Genomic DNA, 18247 nt, shown 5'->3' on the forward strand with positions numbered 1-18247 from the left:
GACTGACTTTCTCCCCCTTTGGATTTAAAAGAACCTCCCTAGTATGACATTCTGGCACACCAGGTTTAGTTTTTGCACTTACAGAAGACAAATAAACTGACAAATCTGTTAGGATGAGGTTTTTTTCCTTTCTCCTGCTTTGCTAAACACACACCTATGTACACAAAACCCCATTTAGGTATGAGCACACATCACACTGTATAGACACAGCCCTGAACACACACTTTAGAGACAAACATACACCAATGGACACATAAAAAAACTTCCATTTTTGGGCATGTTGAAGGTTCAACATATGGTGCAGGTTTCTGTTATTAGAATGAGTATTCGTGTTCACGATGGCTCCAAAAGTCTTTCGTAAAGAGTCTGAGGTATCCACCTTAGTGGAAGGTGCTCGTTTTAACTATTACTTCTTTATTGCATGCAAAAGGAAACCCAAGCATGTACAATATCTCAAACTGACTGGGAAGTTATCACTATAGTGTAAATTCAGTGGATACAAGAAACAAGCTTCATAACAGTATGTATGCTATCACGCTAGCACTGATCTGATGTTTTATGAGATCCCGAGGTCTGGCTCTCCTTGCCTTACCGTAAAAGTCATCCCAAACCACTGATAGAGATAAAAGAGGTTCAGAGAGTCAAGCAGGCCTTCAAGCCCCATTTTTGCCACTTCATATGTTCTTTTAAATGTAATATTTTTAAAAGGTTGCACATCAATAAAATCTTTGCTTACTACCTGTCCCTGTAAATATGTGCTTCTCTTCAAATTTACATTCACTCAGAAATATCAATGCTTAAGATTTTAATGATACAGAAATTAAGAAAAACTTCATTTTGGGAAATAACATTTTGCAAGAAAAGCATTCATTCTATTACACATTCAGTTTGCTTCTACAAAGAGAAACAATCCAACTCCAGTTATGCCACGTGTGACTTCATTCCTTATGTCGCATTAGAGCCAAACAAAATAAGTAAAGCTGTAACATCAGAAACAGATTCTTTAGAGGATACATGAGATTGATTGCTTCTTTGCCAGGATTAACATGCCTTTATGTCAGCAGAAATCATCAGATCTTCTTGGCGCAGACAGATGACAGTAGTTTGGTACAGTATGCATCATCCCAACACTTGTGTCCTGTAAGACCAAAAATCAGCTTTGAAAAGCTCTGAAAGGAATATCTTGGTTTATGTAATAACAAAAATATTAGTCAATATTCACTGTTGATCATACTATCACATCACTCTGTAAATATGTATATATACTGCAGCAATCAGAATTATAGTCTGACGACCAAGGAAATGCCCAAAAGATTTACTTTCACAAGTGGATGATTATGGCTTTTGCCAGACTCATGCACTTGATTGTCATAGTTTGTCTAGTCTTTATTATTTATTCCATTTTTTTTAATATTTCTTTTACATGTTGTCATCCCTTATGTAGCCAGTTTATCAAAGAAAAATATTCTCCAAACATGAGATACCATTGCACACCCAGCACACACTATACTTTCAGGGGTTTCTTTCAAAATTTACCTCCAAAATTCATCTGCAGGCATTGCTCATAATAATAGTTGCTTGGCTGTCCAGGACACCAGTTTGTGTATCTGAACTGTGTTCCATCAATCCAAAACCAATAACCATTCTGCAAAAACGAACAAAATAGACAAGAATACATTTAAAAACAAGCTAAACCGCAACCGCAAGGCCACAACTACTGTATAGAGACAGTGATGGGAAAGAACAATGTTTGATGGGTGCATTATTTTTTAACTATCTCATAATGTCTATAAATATTTGTACAATGATGACTCAAATACCTCCTGTGCATCTGAGCCTCCAAGCCATGTCTGTTGACTTGCATGTGTGGAATTAAATATCAGGTGCTGAACAAACTTGTACTCTTCAAAGGTGTGTACAGATGCAAGGTTTGCTTTCATGAAGTCACAGTTTCTCTACAGTGGAGATCAACAGGCAGCAGAATTTCCAAAGTAAGCAAAAAAATAGGATTTCACCAAAATAGGATTTTTAAATTTACAATATAGAAAATCGAGATTTTTACCTGAGCCTGAGCCCAAGACATGGCATGAAAAACATAGATAAAACAGCGGTTGCAGTACTCTGTCCAACCATTGGGGCATTGTTTTTTTGGCTTCATATCATGAGGTTCACCTGAAAAAAAAAGTACTTTATAAAGTGGTATCGAACAAAGTATCCTATGCCTAGAAATGAATTTAGTTTTTGTATTTATTCTTTAATTTTACACCATTAAACACCATCGGGGCTTCAGTTTTGTTGTTTATAACTCATCATATTCCCCCATGTCTTGTTCATTTAACAGCTTCCTTTCCTGGCTTCAAATAGGTTAACCTTTAGAGCAGCTCACTTCTAGTCTGACAAAAGTGTTTAAAGCCCACAAGGTTAATATGATTCTGCTTTACAGCGCTTTTGCTCACTCGGACACTGCTATGTTTCTTTCAATGTGTATTTTGTGCTTAACCTTTCCAAATTTGTCCATATTTCTTTATAAATTAAGCACCTCTGCTTCCAGTACCATACTATGACTGGTCAAATGTCTGAGTTAGTTGATAACCAGTTTAGCGTCTCTCTGTGGGAGAAGGGGAGTGCTCTGACACCTGCACTACAACACAAGTTCAACAAACCCTGCGTGTCTTTATCTAAATTGACTCAACCCTAACACTGGCAAACAGGATTAGTGGTCACACAAAGCTAGTTATCAACTCACTGAGTTATAACGCAGCATTTACCCTGCCTGGTCACAGCTTGGCAGCATTTAACCAATCTAAATGAGCTTACTCCAAACAGAGACATTAGAAAATGCAGAAGATTTTTAATAGGGTGATGTAGTGCGTTGTGCAGGGTATCAAAATCTCTCACAGCCTGATAAAGACCTGGAAGACCTGGAAATCACTTTAGTTTTATAAAGATCAAGGTAAAAATAGTTCTTCAGGTATTTTAGATGTGTTCTGTGTTCTAGTATCTGCAGTTTGAGCAGTGGAAATCAAACCAAGCTGCAGAATAGCATTGGTATAAAAACATTTTACACATTTTCTAAATCATCAAATTAATAAGAATTAATAAATACAAAAGAAAGGAAAACAGATTCAAACAGGCTAAATTTAAATACAAATTTGATATGAGGTCTGCAAGTGTAAATTTCCTGTTTTAGGATAACATAAAAAGTCAGTTGAACTGAATTTTATTTTTATTATGCTAAATCACAACAGCTGTTTTTAGGTGAAGACCCTACAATAAGAACAAGGAAAAACAACAGAAAACCCCAGAATCTATACATTTATATTAATGCGCACTGAACAATAAAAATGTTGTAAAGTTGTTTGCTGTGAATCCTTCTAATCTCCCACAGGGATCATACAGGAATGGTGATGCTATTTTCATAGGCAGAGATCTCATAACAATATGTAAAAGTTTAGTTTTTAAGGGTATCTATAACATATATTTCTTTTTCACTCTAGTTTCTCCAATAAACCTTTAAACATTTACTTTGTACTACAAACTTAGCTTCACATTGTACAGGACAAGGTTTTTCTGATTAGTGGGACAGAAATGTGTTTAATTTTTGTGAAAATCTGCAAATTTTCCACAGACCTGTAAACAATACTGAATCCATTCCACTTCCGGCCTCTTCATCTTCAAGAGCTGGATATATTCAAACAGATGTTGACTTTGATCATTAGTTTTCCATTTATTACATTTGTACACAAGATTTACTTTTCATTATTCATGTGTATGATTGTAAGATGATACTATAATCTGGAAACTGTCCACAGACCTGTGAGCAGTAGTACCTCCGTGTCATTGCTGGCCTCTTTAGCTGGCAGAGCTGACAGCATTGAAACAGCAGATGATTGATCATCAGTTTTACAGTTATCATATTTTTCCATAAAAAATGTATATAGGGCGTCAAGGCGTTAACAAGCTAACTGCACTAATGCATTGACGCCGTGCAGCCCGTGTTTGCACGGGGCGATCCACGGTAACTCGTTAACGGAGTTAATGCCGCATTAATGCAGTTATGGCGTTAATGTAATTTTAATGAGATTAACTCTCGTTACAATTAACTCTCTGAGAGAGAGAGAGAGAGAGAGAGACATAAATAATGCAATACTCACCAGCAGCAGTGGTCAGAGCCATCATTGCACAAAAAAGTGCAGACACAACCAGCAACTTCATGGTGATGTTTAGTATCTCTGTGAAAAAACTTAAGATCTGAAGCGACTGCCACTTCATTAATGAAGGGATAACTACAAATTCAGAGTTTCCTGCAGGTCTATTATGGAAGTCTGTCACCTATTTCAGTACCAGCCAGTAGTTTCAGCCTTCGAATTTGGAGTGTTAAACATCTCTAAGATGAGCACTTATGTACTTTTTCTTTTATGTAAATAGTTGCAAAACCAGGAACTAGGAAGTCTAATCATCATTGCAAAACTGCCACATGCTGATTAAATTTCACGTTTACTGATGTGGCTCCAGAGAGTACAACCACAGCACAATTAATAAACCTTTTGTGTACCTTATAGGAAAAAAAAACAGTTGTCTTCCAAAGCCCCCCATTCATCCATTTTTTTCTACTTATTCAGTTCAGTCGTGTGCTGGGGCTTGAAACCTAGTTTAGTTGAGATAAAAGACAGGCCACACCCTTTGCAGGTCTCCAATCTGTTACAGGGTTTTAGCATTAGTGGCATCCATGATTATCAGTGGTAATTTACTTCAATCTTGTACAACAACTCAGTCCTGTATCCCATGACATCTAATGAGGTTTTGAGGTATACACTTGTACAGAAAGCTTATTGTAATAAACATGGCATATTTTCCATATTTCAACAGTAAATCAATGTTCTGCCCAATGCTTGCAGAGCAGCAGGTAACACTAATGAAACTCTTGTGAAATTATTGCTAAACTTCAGTTTTGAAAGCTGTTACTTCTACATAAATAAATTCTTCCCTTTTCTTTCTAATAAAAAAAAAACCAGATTGTTCAATTAGTTAAAAATTCATATGTGCCTGCAGGGATATGAGCCCTGCATACACCCTTGCACATTTTTACTTTTTACATATTTCCATATGTAAGAAATTGTGGGAAACCACATTTAGTAGACATAATATAAAACCAAGCCCTGGAATGGTACAGCTAAGTCTGCAGCCTGTCCGCAGCTCAGACACAAGCATTTCACTACATGTTCACTATATGTTGTACTGTGTATGTGACACATAAAATTTGAATTTAACCTCTTTTCAGAAATAACTTACAATTCTGATTAAAGCATTTTAGTTTCACCCTAATATTTTAATATAGATGTTAAAATGTAGTAAACCATATTCACTCCGGTTTGGTTCATTGGTAATTCTAAATTGTCCATAGTTGTGATTTTGATTGTGAATGGTTGTCCTTTTCCCTGTGATAGACTGGTGACCTTTTCAGGAGCCACCCTGCCTCCCTATGGCATTTGGGATAGCCTCCAGCCCACAGTGACCGGCGCACCTAAAATCCTTTAGTTTTCTCAAAAATCGACAATGCATCTTATAATCCAGTACGCCGTATGTATGAATTCTGGTTGTGCTTATTGACCTTGAACTGATTTTATGTGGTACACGGCGCACAAAAATCTGTCCAAAAATGTTTTAGTACGACTTTGGTAAGCTACAAAGCCACACAGCTTGGATTGTTATTACAGCTGCTGTAGTCAGGAGCCTCGGGTCCAAATCCGGGTCCAAACTCCGCTTCAGGGGCCAACGTCAAACAAACAACTGCGGCATCACAGAGAGTTAAAAACTGTCAAAATTCTTTCATTTCAATAAAATGATCAGCGTTGCTGCTGTATCAGGTGTAACAATTAAGTTTAACATCCAGGCATCCATGAAAACAGAATTTACTCAATTTAACGGAAGTAGAAGTTAGCAGGAAGTTAGCTCACTAGTTTCCACCTAAACATGATATAGCATGTTCTGACAGAGAGATTTCAGAAAAAATTAAAACGCACAGCTCTGCTATCACTTCCAACATAAATGAAGACAAAAACTAAACAGCAGTAACTTTTGTTGGGTTACTGAAGTTGGACTAGCTGGTATATAACGATGTGCTGTGATCTCTAGCAACACAGCTATGTTAGCATAACATAAACACAGTGAAGCTGGAGGTTTAATGCTAACTTTCTTCCACTCGATAAAAGTCAACTTGAGGGTTCCCGATGGTTAGAGACAAATGCAATTGCATGGCATGATGCTGTAAATGGACCAAACTTCAGTCAGGAGAACAACTGAGATAATCCATCCACAGTACGAGGTTAGTCATTAATATACTGCAACAACACAGGAGTAGAGCAGCTGTGAGAGAATTCAACATGTGTTTAACAATTGACTCCAACTAATAATAGTGTAATCCTACAAATACACTGAATATAACTGAACTCTGTCTTGTCAATATTCTTGCACTTTATCTACATTGTTTTCAGTCTAGGAGAAACATTATTTCATTAATGACTGTTGAAATTGTTAATTAAATTCTTAATAAGAAACAACATTGCATTTCAGAATTATCATAATTGGTGCCTTAGGAAGATCCTAATAATTTTAAACATTGAAACGGTTACTGGCTCATTTAGAATATTTCCTATGCTAGTCACTGAGGTCAATGTGCAAAAGATGTTGTGGGTTTTTTTTTTTTTTTTTGCCTTTGCCTTGCCTGACCTCAGTGAGATGCTTTATTATACAGACCGTTCTTCTGCAGTAAAGTTGCCTCATTTACCTTAAAATAGTTACATGCCAGGGATTTAGCAACAATTCTTGTGAAATTAAGTTTCAACTTCAGTTTTAAAAGATACTGTGCCAACTTCTTCAGAATTTCACTCTTGTGCTATTACATCTTTGCAAATACAATAATGAGGATATCCACAAGTTGTCCATCAGAGAAATGACTGAATTCATATGGATGAGAGACTACCTGACATACTGAGTCTTTTCTTTTAAAGGGAGGCATCAGACAGTTTGTTCCATATGTATATATATTAGCTCAGTAATGAAATTGACAAAACCATTTCCAGATAAACAGAATCAGTTTTCTGGTATTTCCTTACTGGGATGATTGCACATGCATCAAGATACAGGGTTCGATGTTGAGCCTACATTTGGAGTCATCACCCAGTATGACCTAAACTTCAGAGGACTGAGGGTTAAAACAGTTTCATTATTCTTTTCTCAGTATTTGTTCTTGAAAAAATTATTGCTAAAGTAAAAACAACCATTTCTTCAACAAAACTATTATTACAATTACAACCAATTATTTTCTTTTTTTAGCCAGTCACTTTGAGACTTATTGTGTGAGACAGAGCGATTCACTGTGCGACACAATGATAATCATGGAACCAGTGAGGAAGACAGGGCGCTCTGCCTGTTCTTGAATAATAACCAGTTCATGAGCAAGTCCTGCCCTCAGGTTGTAGTATACTATACATAGATAGGTGTACCTTTCAACTAGTTAATTACAATATCATGTATTTTTGAATTTGAATTTATTTATTTATTTGAAAGGGACAGTGCAGTTTAACATAGTTCAGGTGCAAGACATGAGACTGATGTACCGCACATAGGTTTATAGCTACTGCTAATTTTCAACAATTGTCCCTTGTTGGGCTTACAATCTTAAATAAATACATATTACAATAAAACATACATTTTCATAAAATCAAATTACATCATAAATACAATTACAATTAATAGACAATAATTTAAAATAAAATTAAAATCATCAGATAAAATGACTACAACTTTGGTTTCCCTTTAACCACACTTTAACCTTCTATGTAAAGGATCTAATGTCTGTAATCAGTTTGATATCGGTTGGAAGTGTATTCCACAGATGGCAGGCCTTTATGGAAAAAGCTGACTGACCGAATGTAGATCTGCGATATAATATCTTGCAGTTGCCGTTCACCTTACTCCTAGTAACACGATTACTGTCTTGTCTCTGAATGTATCTATTGAGACACTCTGGGGCCATCCTATTTATACATTTAAAAACTAATTTAAGATAACACCAATGATTAAAACTCTTAAAACTAAGTAAGTAAGTTTGGGGTGCCCTCGGCCTCTCGGCCCGGGGCTCGGTCACTCAGGCACAGCTGGCTGCCGGCGGAGCTCACGGGCACGTCCACTGCAACCCCCGGCTTCTGCTCATGGCTGCTGAGTGACCCCTCATCTGGGACTCTCCTCAGCTCTTTCTGGGATAGTGGCGCTGCTGCCCTCTGTCGGTCTTCCTTGGTCTCTTGTGTTCTGGGGGCCTCTGGATGTCTGGAGTTTTGATCTCCTCCATACCTGCATCATGCCCTGGAGGACGGGGCAGTGGCCCCCCACACCCTCTAGCAGATCATTACATGAAGGAACCTTTTAAAAACAAGCGTCCATGCTCACAGGTGCACACACGGGTGATCACACACACAACTACACCCTTTTTGGCTCCTACCTCAAAGCACACTGTGCGCTGTCGATCTCACGTGCTGCACAATAATGTTTAATATTTAGTATTTACTGTCATATTCCCATATATCATTGTGATGTTGTTTATTACTCTCGTTTTCTTCTGCTTGCTTTCTTTTTTCTTTCTCAACAGGTGATCCAGGTGATCGATATATGTATTTTTTGTCTGCTTATTCTGTTGGTTTTTGGTTTTTGCCCTTCTCCCCTGTCCCTCTTCTCAGCTGTTTTTCTTTCCCTCTTTCTTTCCACCAGTCAAGTCTGTCCCGTATTCAGCAAGTGAAAATAAAATAAACAATAAAAGGTGAATCAAATGGACCATTACGGCAAGGCTGGGATGGTCCATTTGGTAAAGTAAATCCGTTGGGCATCTTTCTTTGCCTTTAGACAATAATTCTGATGGCAAAAGAACCAAACGGGACAGGTTAAAAAAAAAAAAAAAAAAAAAAAAACTAAGTAAGTTATATTTCTGTAAAATGTGACAATGATGCCACCGAACCGATTTTTTATCCATTATTTTTAAGGTTTGATTATATAAAGATACCACAGGCTGAATTGTAGATGGTGCTGCTTGAGTCCAAACTGTCATACAATATGAAAAATGTGTGAAGGCAGGGATCTCTTAACACAACCATACGTCCAACCTATTGTAAGATTGTGTTGTACATTATTATATATAGTGTATTTATTTTTATTAAATGTCTCTTAATTAATTAATCAACTATTAATTAATTAATAAACATCAAGAAGTCAAAACCAAAAGGAGAACACGTTATAATGTTTAACCCGCTAAGACCGGAACTCTTTCATGGCATGCATTTTTAATTTCTCTTTGCTTTTTGGGCTGATTGGGACCAGATGAATGTAAAAACAAAGAATTATCTTTTCACCTGATGTAGTTTCTGAGAAGAGGATGTCAGGCCCTTGTAGAGCAAAATTTAGTATTGTGGTCTAGACAACCCAAAATATGATGTCCACGTATGTGGATGTCAGGTCTTAGGAGGTTAAACAAGAAACGTTTAACATCAAAATGATTTTAAAATAGACATAATGATATCAGACAGAACTGTCACATCATATTAAACAGCTCTGTAGAGTCGACAATCATAATGAAGCAGTTAATTTCAAGTTGCAGATTCAAGCTGCTCTTCATATTTGTGGACAGCAAAGAGGGCTGTGTTGAAAAGCTTCAAGTAATGAACCATTTTCAATACAAGCTTCAGAAAGCTTCAGTCATCGCTAACATATCAGCTAAATACAAAATAGAATTTATAAATATAATCTCAATGTCAATTATACATTTGTTTTAGTATCAACATTTAGCATCTGTAATTTATATTTGGCTTTGTGCAGAAGTTGCAGCAACTACCACAGTTAAGCAACAGATGCTTCTCAACTGCAGCATGAGGCACATACAAGAAAAGATTAAGCCGTTTCTCAGCAGATTTTAAAACAAACACCCCTGTGAAGGAACACACACACACACACACACACACACAATAAAACCAGGTCTAGTATACAACTGGGCAGAACTGAAGACGATCAGGGCAATGGGCCAGGAGAGGAAGTTAAACTCAAAGCAAGACACAAGTTATAAGTAACTGTCACAGTAAAACAGAAAGTGAAGAAGAACCCTATTTAAAACAGGTAAATAATCCATTTCACATTTCATTACTACAACAGAGAAGCATGGGAAGAGGGTACACGATCTCTTCAGCTGGAAATATGTGAACCAAAATATCATAAAATACTGAGAACTAAACTCAAAAGTACAAAATGAACTGAAACCAGAAACCACAGACAACAGTTCAACAGTGCACACAAAAACCTAAACAAAAACCAAACTTCAATATAATTGATAAGAATTCTACACAAGTATCAAATCTGACGACCAAAACACAAACAATGAGTCATAAGGAAAGAAGAATGTTGTGTACAGAGCTGCTGGCTGCAGATGCTGTATATTTTTATCATATTGCTGACCACAGCCCCATCATGTGGACAGACTCCACACTGCAGCTACAATGCACAAGGCAAAGTAAAAAAGTTAATCCAGTTATACTTATAAATGACGTGTCCTAATATTAAAATACAAAATAGGGATGACCTCTGTATTTATATAGAAAACTAGGGACTCTTGTAGGTCACCAAGAGTTCTTCAGTGTATTCAAGTGCAATACACATTGACCTGAGAAGTGTGTCAACACCAGCTCAGAACTGAAAAATTAAGCCAAGTCACAAGTGCTTAAAAGCTGCAGATCTTCTAATAGCCATTGCAAAATTTTCAAATTTACATTAAAACACACATCTATATCTAAATATACAACTCCACTTACTACAGGGACCACTATAGCTACCACTATGGTCTTCCCTCTCTTGTCCCTCAACGCTACCAGTAGGTTAACAATCACCAGTTTGTCTGTAACTAGATGTCCCACAGGATCCCAGCTAGGTCATTCTTGGACATTTTTTGCCGATTACCTTTTACTATTTAATGGGTTTGAATGCATTCTGAGTCTAAAACTAGATTTGTACCTACTTTGATGGTGCCTGAATTTCTATTGATTGTTTGAGAAAACAATAATAGCTTTAAATATATGAGTTAACCCATGAACATGTGACCAGTTTGATTCAGTGCTTAAGATTTTAATGATACAGACAAGCAAGAAAGAACAGCTCATTTTTGTACTTGAAGCTTTGCTAAAAGCAGTATTTCTATTACACATTCCTGAAAGAGAAAAACTACAGTTTCTGTCATTTTATTTGCATTTTTTTTTTTTCAGCATAGCTGAACAGAAGCAAAGATGTAAAATGAGAAGCAGACTCTTTGGAGGATATATGAGACAGTTTGTTTCTTTGCCAGGTGCACCGTGCCTTCGTATGAGGTCAGGAATCACCAGATATTCTTGACGCAGACAGATGGGCGGAGGCAGGAACAGAACACATCATTCCAACACTTTTTTGCTGTAAGCAACAAAAATCACATTAACTGAAACTGATTAATAGCAGTGAGTATTTACTGTTGCTATCAAATCACAATGCAAAAATTATTGTATATTTTATTCCAATAAAATGTAATGTTTTTATTCACTTGTTAAACAAAAACAATTACATTTGGTATTCGATTATTGTTATTTAACAAGATGCAGCATTTGTATGAACTATTTACTATTAATAAATATTATTTAGGAAAATAGGGTATTGTGGCTTTTTTCCTTAACATTAATAGGGCTTACACTATAGTTTAAGGGATTTCTTTAAATATTTACCTGAAAAATTCATCTCCAGGCAGTGGCCATAACTGTTGCTCGGTTCTCCACGACACCAGTTTGTATATCTGAAATTTGTTCCATCGGTCCAAGTCCAAATATAATTCTAAAAACAGAACAGAAAAGAAAAGAATACATTTACAAACAAGCTAAACTCTCAAATAACAGAGGGTACAAATAATGTACTTGATATGCAGAATAATACTTCTTATCTGTCAGATTTTGCATAATGATGAGATGTATACCACTTTTGCATTTGAGCCTCCGAGCCATGTAAGTTTACACTGGCGAGTGGCACGAAATATCAGCCTCCGAATGAACTTGTGCTCTTTGCGACAGTGTACAGATGCAAGGTTTGCGTTCATTTGCTCACAGTTTTTCTACAGTGGAGATCGAGAGACAAGAAAATTTCCAAATTAAACAAAAAGGGATGAAGGATTTTACAACGCTATACTTACAAAGTATAAAAGCATTAAAGTCAATCCATGAAGAAAAAAGGTTAAATGCACATTTTTACCTGAGCCTGAGCCCAAGACAGGGGTTGGGAAACAAAGAGGAAGCATCGTTTGCGGTACCTCTTCCAGCCATATGGACAGCGTCTGGATGTCTTCACATCATGATCTTCTCCTGAAGACAAGCATACAAAGCAACACTAAAGTACTTTTTGGAACAGTCATTTTGGTTTTTAGCTTTTTGGACCACTTGGTTTGGGTTTTTTGTTTGTTTGTTTTGGGGTTTTTTGTTCTTCTTATGTGTTACATTTCAAATCAAATATCAAATGTTAATTTCTATCAATTAAAAAGGATGATATAAGTGTATTAGACTATCACTCATCTAGTTTTTATGACATGTGGTCTAATAAATCTGTGAAGCACTGTATGTTAAATGTTCGAACATTTTTATCTCAAAATGACTGTAAGATATCAATCCATGTGTTTACTCTTAGCAGTTTACTACTGCAGAACTATCTAAATGATCAGTAGGTACAGCAACCAGTCCTTACACATACACAGTAATTTGACCATGTAGTCGGGCGATCATGGCTCAAGAGTTGGGAGTTCGCCTTGTAATCGGAAGGTTACCGGTTCGAGTCCCGGCTCGGACAGTCTCGGTCGTTGTGTCCTTGGGTAAGACACTTCACCCGTTGCCTACTGGTGGTGGTCAGAGGGCCCGGTGGCGCCAATGTCCGGCAGCCTCGCCTCTGTCAGTGCGCCCCAGGGTGGCTGTGGCTACAATGTAGCTTGCCATCACCAGTGTGTGAATGGGTGGATGACTGGATATGTAAAGCGCTTTGGGGTCCTTAGGGACCAGAAAGGCGCTATATAAATACAGGCCATTTAGTCCTATACTGAAGTCAACCTAGGGTATCATGGCAAAGGTTCTCTGTTTAGAACAGAACTTTCTTGTTATGTTAGTTCAAGTTCAAGCTCAAGCTTTGCCCCCCAGTGCACCTCTGGCTTGTTCAGTGTCTATGACCCAATTAAACCTTTTAGATCCACAGATGTATTTTTAACTGTTTGCACAATTAAAGCTAAATGTGGTGTTACTTGTTCCAAAGAACATTTACAGTTGTCCTGTTCTTTGGAATAAGCTTCCTGCAGAACTGAGGCCAATTACATCTGTGCTTACATTCAAAACAGACTGTAAACCATTTGCTTTTCACAGGCCTACACTCAATAACTGTGTTGGTTTACTCTTTTCATACTTTCCTGTATCATAGTTATATATTCCTTCATAAAACCAGGTGCTCTCCTGCCTGTACATTTATTCATACTGTAACTGGTCAGATAGTGCCAACGTTTAAACATTGCTTTTTCAATGTATTTTCTTTCATATCCCATAACAATTCTTTTGTACCACGAACTTAGCTGTGTGTCTTGCTGGATATTGCACTTCTGTTCAGAATGACAGAAATATCATTACGTTTAGTGATATTCTGGAAATTTTCCACAGACCTGTAAGCAATAGTTCCTCTCTACCACCGCTGCCCTCTTCATCTTCAAGATCTGGATATATTCAAACAGATGTTGATATTTTATCATCAGTTTTCCATTCTATTCCATAAGCATATTATACTCCAGTACTCACCAATAGCAGTTGTCAAAGCCATCATTGCACAAAGAAGTGGAGACACAGTCAGCAGCTTCATGCTTATGTTTAGTATCTCTGTGGAAAACAAGATCTGAAGTGACAGGTGGTTAAAAGAGAAAAGAGATTCAGAGAGTTTGTAGCAGGTGATCTATTTCTGTAACAGTAGTAGCCGTCAGCTTCAGCCTTCCAGCAATGAAGTAGGAAACAGATCTAAGAGCAGCACTTATATACTGTTATGTTTACACAGTTGCAAAATCAGGAACTAATATGTCATTAGAAAAAAAGACTGATGGAAAAAAAATCATGTCACCCAGATATTTGTTGCATTTTTCTCTTTCTGAATCAAAACATCATGTTGTCTTAATTTCATTTATTGACTGATGTTGAAAGAGGAGGATCCACAGAGCACAACCACTCAACAATCGATAAAACTGTCCTCCGTTTCTTTTATGTTTTTATTTAGAGAGCATCCTGCATTCACCGTTATGAATACAATGATATTAAATTTCACTATTACCACCAAAAATATCTTTTAAGTAATATGTTATTTAATTTTAACGTTATTTACATAATTTATTGTGTGTGATGTAAAGCAGCTCATACACCCCATTTGTAACTGATTTGCAGGTATGAGTTTTAATGATGGACAGACAATTCCAGTATTGAAATACATGGTGCAAGGTTCAGTGCTAGCACTAGCAGGGATCTGTCCCAACACATCTGTTGTAACTATTCTGTACTGCTGTGTAATTTCAGTAGAAAAATATTAGATCACATTCTTCTTTTGACCTGTAGCATTGGCCATCTTTTTTTTTTTTTTTTTTTTTTTGTTCATGCGTGTATCCTTTGTGGTCACACTTCGTCTACATATTTGACATGATATTAATATGATTATAATAATTATTACATCAGCCGGGGGAGGTAGAGCATCGGCCCCAGCCACTGGCAGGTACAGAGTGCTGCTTAAAATCCAGAACAGCATTAAGCCATTTTCATTGCATGTTAACATGAGGTGGAACGAAATTATGTACACACGGTCCCGGAGCTAAAAGAGACAGAATAATGAAAAAACGTATTTTTAAAAAAATTTATAAATAAATAGTTTAAAAAAGCAGAATAAATAATAAAATGATGTGATAAATAATATGATAAGTAGAGTGTAACAACCTGAGTACCAGTATGAAGTATGGCTATAGAAAGTAGGTATAAATACTTTAGCAGCAAAGGGCATGACACCAGCACTGATAAAGTCAGAGTGTCAGTAAGTATACCTGCTACCCTCCACCTGATACTGTCTCATTTAGCAACTTGTTGTTCAGCCTCTGATTTGTAATAGATAGACAACACAGCAAAATCTCCACTGTTATATTAACACTAGAGAGTGTCTATATGTGTCAGCTTATGCCTTGCGTTTTCAACTAAAGAAAATAAAGTCAGGTTCAGTCCAGAAACCTTCAGCTATTAATGTCACAAGAGTTCACAGCAAAATCTCCAGTGTTAAATTAACACTAGAGAGTGTCTATATGTGTCCACTCCTTTGAGTGTTAAATATAACACTGTTGAGTGTTAAATGAACACTTTTGACAGTGTTGTATTTTTAAAAGTAACCTAGTCAGTTTTCAAGATTTACAATGAATAAAAATGAGCAGTGCTGATTTTCTAACACTGGAAAATAACTCAAAATGTTAGAAATATTCCAGTGTTAGAAAATCAGCACTGCTCAGTTTTAGTCATTGTAAATCTTCAGAACTGACTAGGTTACTTTTAAAAATGTAACACTGTCAAAAGTTTTCATTTAACACTCAACAGTGTTATATTTAACACTCAGAGGAGTGGACACATATAGACACTCTCTAGTGTTAATTTAACACTGGAGATTTTGCTGTGAACTCTTGTGACATTAATAGCTGAAGGTTTCTGGACTGAACCTGACTTTATTTTCTTTAGTTGAAAACGCAAGGCATAAGCTGTCACATTGGAAAGATGTAAACATAATGTATGTTAAGAAAGGAAGATTTTGTTTACAAAGGTGTTGAAAACACCTTAAAAAACCTTTTGAACCAGCTCAAACGCAACTGCTGGCCAAAGTTTTTCTGCTCTTAGTGGATTTGCACAGCTGAATTCAACAATATGTACTTATGACCAGGAACACCACAGTCACTGTGCACCAGTGCAACATAGTGCATTGTTGTAAAATCTAAACTGTAAATCAAGCTGGCCTGTTTAACCCTCACTGAACTTCCTCCTAGTAATTTCATACAACTTTAAAATAACACAAAGTTAGTACACCATAGCTTGTTTTGCAGGACATCTTCCTGCACTGGCATGCCTTTTCTGACTCTCTCTCTCTCTTGTTCTCTTTTTCGCCCTGCCTGTGCATGTGTTTTTATGTTCTTGGGTGTGTTTTTATTTAGCTCTTACAGCACTGGTTCCTCCAGGCTTCCCCACCCAGCTGTCAAGCCTTGCTAAAGATCTGTTGATTAACCAATCTGGTCCTCATGGGGTCATCACAGTGAACCACTCCCTTACTCATTGCCTGATTGTTGCACTGGCAAGAGGTTTTGTGTTGTGGCTTCTGCCTTGTTCATGCTTTTCATGAGTTTGTTTTCTGTAGTTCTATGGACATCTGCACCACAAACAACTTTTTAGATCATCCTAGCCCACTTTAAACCACAAGTAGAGTGCTATATACAGAGGATAAATTATCTTTTTTTTTTTCAATTTCATGTCTTTTTATGTGATAAGCCCCACTGACTGAGATATCAATACATTTGACTTTTTTGTGTTAAAGTTCCCATAATTTATTTTTTTGTTTGAAAACATACATTGATGCAAAATAAAACTTCCCACAAATATGTAAAACCTAAATAAACAAGCTTGTTGTGAAAAAGTAAAGAGTGAAAAGTACAGACTTAGGTGTAAAAATGTTGGGGGTAAAAATAAAATTTCTTAAATTCTGCATAAGTACAACAATTACGCAACTTCCAAAGTTTGATCAATACAAAAAAAAAAACAAAAAAAAAAAACCCCAACCTTTTTTGGTCTCATGACAATATGAGTCACATTCTTTGTAAATAATCATTATGATGTTGCTGGTATTTCATAAACTCTCAACTTGAACTTTGACAATGAAATCTGCAATAATGAGGCAGAGGGAAATATTAATATGTACACTGTCATATCATCGATTAAGTTGTTGTTATGCTGCAATATGGCTATTGGATGGCAAAACTTTGGCCGAGAATGGCCTCAAGCTGTTTTTAGTGAGATGGGAAAAAAACCCACAATTGAATGAACAGTCAAATAAAAAAAACAAATAAAGTCATTTATTTATTTTATTAAGTTTGTATATTTGTCTAGAAGCAATAGAGGGATAGAGAGAGACAGAGAGATCAGGATATAGTAGATATGTTTCTACACAAAACCCAAGAACTAAAAATATGGAATGAATACCTTTGAGAATGATTTTATAAGCCAATGAGAAAGGAACATGTATGGCCAAGAATGCATTATGAGCCCAGGACACCACCACATGAGAGAAATATAGTCATTAAAATTAGGGATGCAACGATACCAATTTTTTCAAACCGATCCGATACCGATACTTGGATCTGAGTACTTGCCGATACCGAGTACAAAAACCGATACTTCTACCACACACAAGTTAAACTTAACCAGTAGTAAAGAAACGACCCCAGACAACTCTTTAACACAAACGAAACGTTTACTGAACGTAAGGGCAGAGACAAATACTGTACAACACATCCCTTTTTTAAACTCAAATGATATTCCAATTCCTTAACCAAATGAAATACACTGTATAAATGAAATAATTCCCTTTGAAATTATATTAAACAACCCAACTTATGTTATCACCTTTTGGTAAGTGACTCACTAATATACACTCCAAAACACGTTATATAAATCCACTAAACACACAATATTCACACATGGGCCCACACACACTCACACTTGTTGCAGGCCTGTTTGCTGCTCACGCCGGACGATGGAGAAAATCCTCTTCTCCCAGTAAGAGCACAAAGTCTGACTTACAGTTCCGTTGCTCGGTAGGTCGCCGTTCACCAGTCCCACACTAAATCCACTCCCTGCGGACCCGATGCTGTCTCTGCTACAGCACGTTAGCGAGTCACTGTCCAGCTCTCCGACAGTCCATAGCGGCTGCCTCCTTGGCGAAGCCAAGCAGTCCGGGCTAGCCTTTAGCCTCGGCGATCGTAGCTGGAAACACAGCACGGTGGTGCGACCATTGAAACAAAAAGTCACTTCACCCACACTCTGTTGTGAAGCTCTCACACGGTCAGTTTTCTAGTCACACACTCTTTTGTGCTGGTTAACCTCAGTAAAACTAGCCGGGTCTC

General features: G+C 36.9%; 2 protein-coding genes across 2 annotated transcripts; both read right to left on the minus strand.

Moving 5' to 3' along the window:
• Window positions 1-932: 932 nt before the first annotated feature.
• Window positions 933-4291, minus strand: LOC116324331 (type-2 ice-structuring protein-like). The gene is made up of 7 exons (XM_039599774.1): window positions 4155-4291; window positions 3815-3865; window positions 3631-3681; window positions 2063-2172; window positions 1821-1955; window positions 1537-1645; window positions 933-1138 (listed from the first exon to the last, which is right to left on the minus strand). The coding sequence occupies exons 1-7, from the start codon at window positions 4270-4272 to the stop codon at window positions 1071-1073; spliced, it is 642 nt and encodes a 213-aa protein (XP_039455708.1). The 5' UTR covers window positions 4273-4291; the 3' UTR covers window positions 933-1070.
• Window positions 4292-11141: 6850 nt separating this feature from the next.
• Window positions 11142-14082, minus strand: LOC116324329 (ladderlectin-like). The gene is made up of 6 exons (XM_039609484.1): window positions 13869-14082; window positions 13736-13786; window positions 12298-12407; window positions 12026-12160; window positions 11781-11886; window positions 11142-11475 (listed from the first exon to the last, which is right to left on the minus strand). Exons 1-6 carry the CDS (start codon window positions 13927-13929, stop codon window positions 11405-11407), a joined length of 534 nt encoding a protein of 177 aa, XP_039465418.1. The 5' UTR covers window positions 13930-14082; the 3' UTR covers window positions 11142-11404.
• Window positions 14083-18247: the final 4165 nt, after the last annotated feature.

The sequence above is a fragment of the Oreochromis aureus genome, linkage group 3, assembly GCF_013358895.1.
Source record: "Oreochromis aureus strain Israel breed Guangdong linkage group 3, ZZ_aureus, whole genome shotgun sequence".
Lineage (NCBI taxonomy): Eukaryota > Metazoa > Chordata > Actinopteri > Cichliformes > Cichlidae > Oreochromis > Oreochromis aureus.